The sequence below is a fragment of the Anguilla rostrata genome, chromosome 7 (assembly GCF_018555375.3).
Source record: "Anguilla rostrata isolate EN2019 chromosome 7, ASM1855537v3, whole genome shotgun sequence".
Taxonomy (NCBI): Eukaryota; Metazoa; Chordata; class Actinopteri; order Anguilliformes; family Anguillidae; genus Anguilla; species Anguilla rostrata.
In genome coordinates this window covers 19,860,871-19,869,688 of record NC_057939.1, presented here as the reverse complement: position 1 = coordinate 19,869,688, position 8,818 = coordinate 19,860,871, and the positions used below count along the sequence as shown (strand labels likewise).

The 8,818-nt window shown below is 39.7% G+C and overlaps 1 protein-coding gene across 3 annotated transcripts; it reads left to right on the top strand.

Annotated features, from left to right (window-relative positions):
* The first annotated feature begins 749 nt into the window (after positions 1–749).
* LOC135259310 (interferon-induced protein 44-like) lies at positions 750–6,272 on the top strand. 3 transcript variants are annotated; one of them, XM_064343530.1, is made up of 7 exons: positions 750–1,356; positions 1,509–1,560; positions 1,710–1,902; positions 2,629–2,781; positions 4,262–4,433; positions 5,132–5,232; positions 5,769–6,272. In XM_064343530.1, exons 1-7 carry the CDS (start codon positions 888–890, stop codon positions 5,970–5,972), a joined length of 1,344 nt encoding a protein of 447 aa, XP_064199600.1. In that variant the 5' UTR covers positions 750–887; the 3' UTR covers positions 5,973–6,272. The 3 variants fall into 3 exon arrangements, with proteins under 3 accessions (XP_064199600.1, XP_064199601.1, XP_064199602.1); XM_064343531.1 differs by lacking the exons at positions 750–1,356; positions 1,509–1,560; positions 1,710–1,902 and adding an exon at positions 2,310–2,408; XM_064343532.1 differs by lacking the exons at positions 750–1,356; positions 1,509–1,560; positions 1,710–1,902 and adding an exon at positions 2,482–2,515 and having other exon boundaries at positions 2,603–2,781.
* Positions 6,273–8,818: the final 2,546 nt, after the last annotated feature.

Sequence of the window (8,818 nt, the reverse complement as noted above, 5' to 3'; positions counted from 1 at the left end):
TCCAAGTGGACGTTTGTGCCAAATTTAAGAAATTCCCTCAAGGCGTTCCTGAGCTATCGCGTTCACGAGAATCGGGACGGACGGACGGACAACCCGAAAACATAATGCCTCCGACCACGGCTGTGCCGTCACGGAGGCATAAAAACACAGGGCCAAGTTACTTGAAATAATTTAGGAAACAGTGGTAGCAGCATTGCTTTGGAATACAGCATGTTTAATTTGTGTTAGCTAAGCTGGCCAATATTGTTTCTTGTTACTTGGCCTAATTTTGATATCAGTACTTTTAATTACAGGCCTGAATTTAGCAAGTCTTAATGACTTATAGTGTTTTGTACGTGTGAGTAACTTTACATTTTTGTATGTTGAAAACTTTTTTCTTCAGATAAATATATACAGCAATAATGAATCAAGAAATAAATAAATGGAAATAGATATATACAGGTATTAATAATCAAGGAAATAAAGGCAGAAATACCTATTGTCAGAATGTATCTATTTATTTAATTTTGTTTACGTTCATTAATGTCCAGTGTTATTTATACTCTGACAGTGTTAATTCAACTCTGAACAGATAACATTTGGTCCCTCATTCCAGAGTGTGTACAGATGTAATCTGTTAAGAGTCGAATTAACAATGTTAGAGTTGAATTTAGCAGTGGGTATTTTATTGTGTATTTTTTTTCCCCTTGTATTTATATATTTATTATTTTTATGTTGGCACTTTTCCCTAACTACAGACTCCGCCCAAAGTCTCACAATCGCTCCGGATATAAAACGTGCTTTGAGTTTCGTTTTTCGAGTGTAGACGTTAATACATTTTAGATTTCATTTGTCTTCTTATGCTAAATTAGCCTACTCTTTATGAACAGTCCTCGAGTCAATTTGTCATGTCTTCCTTAATTTCTCGATTGGGTCTCGAGAGAGAGAGAAATGTACAGAAACTGTTTCCAGAACCTGTCAGTCTCTGTCTGTTGTACAAGGCGAGCCACCATGGATTCACGATGTATGCATTACGTGAAAAATCTGAAAACCAAGGAAGGTTTGTACTTACCGTGTATTTGGAAACAGGTGCTGTCCGGGGAGGTTATATCAGCAAACATCTTGCAAGACAAGCTTGTGCTGATCCTAAAGCTTTTGTATTCTCTGTGGATGAAAAAAGTGCAACCTCATTTCCAGTCCAAGATCACAGCAAAGCTTTCCTTTTCGAGGGGCAAAAAGTTGCATTTGGAGACTGCCTGCAGTTGCTGTCTGAGAATAAAAAAATGTACGTTGTATCGAAGCCTGACGACATTTACGGCGATTTCTGGGCCGAGGAAACGGCAGACTGCTTGGAAGTGGAGGTGCATCGCGTACAAGGTAGACAGTGGAGTTATTTGCGCCTCTGCGTATGCAGTAGTTTGGAATGGCATACAATGAATAACATAAACTCAGATAATATTTTCTCTGGTCAATGTAAATAGCGTACTTAACTATTTTTCTGTAATTGCTTGTATTTTTCCATCTCGTAGATGTTGGCGATGTACTGCTCAACCCATGGATGGAGGTCGCATGGACAGAAAAGTATGGAATTCAGTTCTAGTTTTCCGTGCATTTTCTTTAAACGAAAATTTGGGCAGTTCTCTGCATCCTGCTATAGCACAATTTCTACTATTTACAATGCTATTTCCTGGATAACTTCATCTTCGTTCTCTCTAAATACATATTCTTAGCCATAAAGAAGAACTGAGGCAGAATCTGGTTTCCTTCAAACCGAGTGAAGTGTTGTCCAAGGCGCGGGTTCTACTGTTGGGTCCAGTGGGTTCAGGGAAATCCAGCTTTATCAACTCCATCAGATCTGTAATGTACAGACACGTTTTCTTGATGCCTTATGTTGGCACTATGCAAGATGGCTTCACCAAGAAGGTAAGCTATGGCAATAACTGTGGAAAAGTCCTAGTTGTTTCATGGTCAGCGAATGAATCGGCTATTACTCGACAAAATGTGAAAATGCACAAAACCATTTGAATATGTATGCACTGTAATTGTTGGTATGCCTACTATGAAAGACAATTCACAATAACACCAATTCCAGTAGCATTGACGTGATACAGAATACAAAATGTTTGATTTTACTATACTAATCAATATGAATATAGAGAAAATGAATAGTTTGTAACTAAAGCCCTATTTGGATGGGATACGTTTTACCAGGGGACATGTGTCAGGTCACGGGGACCAGGACCCAAACACAGAGTAAGAAAAAACATCAGGAACTCCGAAAGGCAAATCAAACCAAAGACTTTACTCTCTCATACAGGTAACAGAAAACATATGCATTTTTTGTGTAGTAAATGTCTTTGTTTAAACTTTCCTTGAGTTCCTGTATTTCTTCTGCTCCGCGTCTGGGTCCTACCCTCCCGTACGTGACAGTCAGTGTCTGACACAAATGTAAGCCCACACTATTCAGTATGGCTTTGGGAGAACTTTCAGCTGAAGCATTTCTAGTAAACGAATCAGATGGGCTACTGCAGATTGGGTTCTGTAGAATCTTTCGTGAATGTCATAGGTGATTTCATGATAACATAATTGCCGCTATACTGAATAGCATCAGGTTGCTTTAAAGACAACCTCTTTATTTTTCACTTCCAGCTGAAGTCCTATGAAATCCGGGCGCAGAAAGGCGGACCGCCCACACCGCTCACTCTCTGTGATGTCCTGGCGCTTGGAGAGAGTGAGGAGACTGGTCTGACCCTGCATGACACCCTGGAAGTTATTAAAGGACATGTACCTGAGGGACACAAGGTATTTCTTGCAGTCATCACTGAAAATATTTAATATTTTGGTGTATCAGTAAAAAGTTTTCTGCATAAAAAAGGGTTACACACAGGAACAATCAAGACATTACAATCAGGTAATTTTTACGCTTTATTCATTGAACAAACAGTCAGGAGCCTCAGTAGTGGCAGGTCATTTGTTGCAGGTCAGCCAACGTGGTTGAATGGAATGGTCTGTCAACAGCCCAGACCTCAACCCAATTGAACACTTGTGGGATCAGCTTGGGCATGCTGTACGTGCTAGAGTGACCAACGCAACCACATTGGCTGACCTGCGACGAATCCTGATTGAGGAATGGAATGCCATCCCACAGCAACACGTGACCAGGCTGGTGACCAGCATGAGGAGGAAGTGCCAGGCTGTTGTAGCTACGTATGGTTCTTCCACCCGCTACTGCAGCTCCTGACTGTTTGTTCAATGAATAAAGCGTAAAATTACCAATGTCTTGTTTATTCCTTGTTACCGATAGAGTTCAATCATACAATCCCCCAAACAACTCAAAACAATAGTCAATACCAACAGGAGAATACACTGTTTGACATTGGCAGGGAAATTTGGCACATTTCACTTGGGACCCCACCCACATAATCAGCTGTGCTGCTCATCCCACAAATGCATGATCATTGTAAAAGGAAATGAACAGGCTTTCCAATGATATAACATACAATGCTAATAATACAGTAACAACAGATATGATCGACCAAACACAAATTTCCAATTTTTTTTTGAGTTTATATACTGGAGCAATTCAGGTTAGGTACCTTCCTCAAGGGTACAACCGCATTGTCCTAGCTGGGAATTGATGTTACAAGCCCAGTTCCTTAACCATCGTACTGCACTGCAGCTCGCAGCTATGTCATGTTCTGCACGCCACAAAGAATGCGCTAACTTTCTGAGGACTATGCTGTATCGCAATGTATCACCCGACCATTCCGAACATCTGAAACACAATTTTGTCACTGAACTAGCCATGAGAAATGCGCAAATAAAAGAAAGTTGTGCGTGCCTTCTGGTCTCAATGTATGAAATAGCCACAATTTTAATGGATAGCCACAGTCCCCTAACAGCCACTGTATATTTGCTGCCTGTAAATATGCGCATTGTGCCCTCTCCTATGGTTCCCCATTATGTAGGCTACTCCATTTGTCTGTGTTGGCCATTAAAATGAGAACAGCAAGAACATACACCTACACACATTTAACAAATGTGTATCTTACGCTATTTGACGGGTGTAGAGCCAGTCTCCCATATTCCTTGTGTCTCTCATTGAAATAGCTTAGGCTACGTTGATTAACTCAACCGTCATCTGGGATGTCCTGAATCTTATAATTTCTCAATTTTTCTCAATGTCAATTTAGAATTTATGTTGTTTATTTAAATACATGACTGATGGCTGCTAATAATTGGTGTAATGTCTTTGTTCTGTGCTCATCTTGTCTCACATCAGTTTCAAAGTAACGCACCCATCAACCCTGCCACAGCTGGCTACCAACTAGCACCTGCACTGAAAGACAGAATCCACTGTGTTGCGTTTGTTCTGGATGCAACCGAAGTGCACTTGTACAGCAAAAGTCTGCAAGACAAACTAAAGGAGCTGAGATGGGAAATATCAGACATGGGTGAGCTTATTGAACTTGAAATTAGTTTAAGAACTGCTGAAGAATATTTAACAGTCCATTGTCATGGTTAATGCTTGTGAGCTACACTGTACAGATGCAAATGTAGACTATGCAAGGCTATGCTGAATGGCATGTGTAACTAGTAGACTAGACAATCCTTGTGTGGTACCCATCTATTTTGTTTTATTTTCACAAACATATCAATCGATGTTCTAAAGTTTAAATGTTGGCTGATTTGCCTGGCTAATTAGAAGATCATATTTTTTGTCCTCAGGTATATAGGTTCAATCTGTCAGCTTTTGATTCCCACTCCAGTCTCTTAACCACTAACCTGCACCGCTGCCCATTTTTGTATATTTAAAACAAAAGTGAACATTTCTTTGAATATATTGGATGAATAAGATCAGTAAGCCACAGCCTCAGACACAGGCTCTGTCATGTAAATTAGAATTAATATAGTTATTCAGGCTGTTGAATTTGTGTTAGTATACAATAGTTGGTTTCATGAATAATATGTCCAGTACATAATTAACATCTTAAAGAACATTATATATAAACCTTTGGTCTTCTGACTCAAAAACCGCTTGGTATTGCAATAAATGGAACATTGCTAAATTTCCTACTTAAATTTAAAAACAATAATAATAAAAAGTGCAGTACAGTTGATTAACTGAAGTGTGCCCCTCCTCCCCAAACAGACATCCCACATGTGATCCTTCTGACCAAGGTGGACCAGGTTTGCAAGGCAGTGGAAGCTGATGTGCAGTATGTCTACAGGAGTCGCATTGTTAAGGAGAGGGTAAAGGCACTGCCATCTGTCTGTCGTGATTTATTTCTGCTGAACTGTTAATCCCTCTCAGCAGCAAAGGTCACGATTATGTATATACATCCATCCATCCATTATCTATTCCTGCTTTTTCCTGGTCAGGGTTATGGGGGGTGCTAGAGCCTGTCCCAGTGAGAGGCAGGAATACACCCTAGAATAGCACCAATCTATCCCAGGGCTCAATTATGTATAGTCATGATTAAATGTAATTCTGTCGATTAATACCTGTAATTTTAAAACAACCAGATACAATGTTATAAGTCATGGTCCCCAGTAATGTTGTTGCATTTACTCTCTTTTAGTACAATGTATATTCTTCATCAAAAATTAGGTATGCTCATGTTCTCGTGCCTGTGTGTTACCTTGATAATCAAGGGGCAATTTGGAGATTATTTTGAAACCTATATGCAACTGTAGCAATTGCATAGTAGCTGTGGTGCAGTGAATTGAAGTGGGTAAGAAATGTTTACTCTTGCTTTTAATCCTCAGTTCTTTTGTTTTTGCCACAGATGCACAAGGCTGCAGAGCTGATGGGCTTGCCAGTGTCCTTTGTGCTGCCAGTAAAGAACTATTCAAGTGGACGTTCAGTGGACTGCAACACTGACATACTCCTGCTGAGTGCACTTAATTGTATGCTGTGCTCCATTGATGATTGGCTTGAGGATTACACACCCTCTCCCCAAGAAATAGAACAACAGAGACAAACATTTTAATTTGACATTTTGACATGAATCAATTGTTTGTAATTGACGCTCTTATTTCCTTACATAGATAGTATTGTATCTGCAGTAACTACACATGATATTTTTGCCAGTCAGTGGGCTGTTGCATTTTTGCTACTGTTTATTAATTATATCTCATTACTGCGATTGGCTTCAATATCAAAAATAATTTCTGCACTAGTGATATCGATACTTTTTTGATAACTTCTTATTTACATAGCCAGAAATGTCAAACCAGAACAGTTTGGGGAAAAATGCGCTACTGTTTCACTATTAAACTTACAGAAACTACATAGTGACTCAACATCATTGTGGTATTTGGCTATAGAGCTCTATACAGGATAACATCTATATATAATTTTATAGGACACCTCCTTCACTTTATTCATTAACTGGTGTTTATTCCTTAAAGACCGTACTGTTTCCCATTGCACAGAAGAAAATGCTGAGGCCAAAATATTAGACACAAGCTGGAACTGTCACTAAATTCTTTAAAAATATTGCTCTTATGCATTTATCATCAGTAGTATAATTTAATAAACAGTTTCCAGTTTCCATGTCCAGTACAGATGTTTTATCAAAGGCAGTCAGCAAAGTACTTTTTGGGGAAGACTGTAGTAGCATTTTTACACCAGTAGGGTTGTCGTCAAAAACAGTTGCATGCTCTTTTGAAGTAACAGGGATTGAAAATTCTCAAGTATGAAAATAATTGCCCACTATCATTAAAAAGCTGACTGATAACAAAATATTATTAAATCAGAATTAAAGACTTGACACGGACTTGTTTTTATAATTAATACCTCTTATTCCACATAAAATAACTGTACTCGTATTTGTACGGAAGAGTAGAGTTACTCACACATACAAAGCACTATAAGTCATTAACACTTTCAAAATCTAGGCCTGCCATTAAAAGTATTGACATCAAAATTACGCCAGGTTACAATAAACAATATTGGCTACCTTAGCTAATACAAATTAAACATGCTGTATTCCAAAGCAATGCTGCTACCCAGTGCTTCCTAAATGCTTCTTAAAGCCTAACTCTCTATGCTGTATAGATATAGATATGCCACCCCGCCAAGGCGTAACTTGGCGGGATGGCATTCCTGCCATCCCAATAGGCACTAAAGCTGCAAGAAGAAGCTGCAAAAAAATAAAAAAACAAACAAAACCCCCCCTCCTTTAATAAAAGCTTTAACCACATGTGAATTGTTTGATTGAAAATCAAATGCGGAAGAGCCAAATCAAGAAAAAAATTGCTTTGTCTCAAACATTGCTTTGTCTCAAACATGAGCAGAACGCTGAGTAGAACATCTAGATCAGGTTGACATGAACTATCAAGTTGAGACATTGCTCCAGAAAATAGACAACACTTGGCCTCTCTTCTGGCCATCCATCTCCCAGGGATCTTAAAAAGTGCAGCAGATCTCCTGTCTTGAGGTCTCCATCCTCAAGTGGTCAAGCAGATCTTGGCTCTGTTCAGCTGGGTGAAGATGGACTTTTTCCTTGTCTCAATGATTGACTCACTGTATCTTGCAGTTCGCACCACTATGTATGCCACCATTGGCCAGGAGCCCTGCTCCATGCCCTTTTCCTTGTGAACGTCCTTGGATCAGTGTTGTTCAAGATATGTCAAGAGAGGGAGGATGTTCTTCCTGTGGCTCTCCCTGTCCCATATTGCTAATGATGGTTTGTTACCATAATTTGTTTGCATGCCCTGCACCTTTATTCAGTGAAAATATTATTATTATTATTATTATTATTATTTCTGTAACACTAAAGATCTCTTTACAAAGAACTGCAAAAAATTAAATTGAAATAGGGAGCTAAAATTCAAACCAGTCAAACAGCTAGACTGATCAAGTGAACAGTGCTACAGTAATCACAGCTCTACTAAACTTGTACTGTTATTGGTAGAGATGTGAAAATGTAAGGGTGTAAGGGGTCAGTAATGACTTTTTAGGGCTTTGCATGTGAGTAAGATGATACCATTCACCTATACAACACATACAACAATAACAGAATAAACAGTTATATACCAGAGGAGTGTTTTTCCACAGTAAGCAAAAAATAATGAAAAAGCAGACAGTATGGGAGAAACCTATGTTGTGTTTAATTGTTGGGAGGTTTTCTGGATACCTAAGATCTCCAGTGCGGGGCGACATAGCTCAGGAGGTAAGACCGATTGTCTGGCAGTCGGAGGGTTGCCGGTTCAAACCCCGCCCTGGGCGTGTCGAAGTGTCCTTGAGCAAGACACCTAACCCCTAACTGCTCTGGCGAATGAGAGGCATCAATTGTAAAGCGCTTTGGATAAAAGCGCTATATAAATGCAGTCCATTTACCAGCGTCCTTTTCCCCTGTTGTTTTGGGGGAAATGGTGGCCTGACAACCAGGAAACAGTAGCACCTATCCTCTCATCACCCACCTGTTGTTTGGGGTTTTTGAAGGTTTTTAAGGGCTGAGAGTCTGTGGTTATTGTGGTTGTTTCTGTAGGGAATCTATGGCATACCTGCCATCCCAATGTATATATTCTAAAGCTGCTTCGCGGCTGCTGACGGTGCCCAGGAATTTCCTCGCCTTAGTTCACGCGACTTCGATTTGTCTACCATCTAGGACCGTTTTCGACTCAATTACACGCAGTCGGACGAAAATCGGCTCTAGCCGAAAACGCCCACTAATTCTACGCTCACAGTCTGTAAAGACCGAAGACTTCAACACTTGTTGCGTTATGGCTAGCCTCAGACTCCTCCCCAAGTATTACAAACAATGTGATTGAAGCATCTGATAGTACTCATTTTGATATGAGTTTCGTTTTCCCAGTGTAAACATTCATA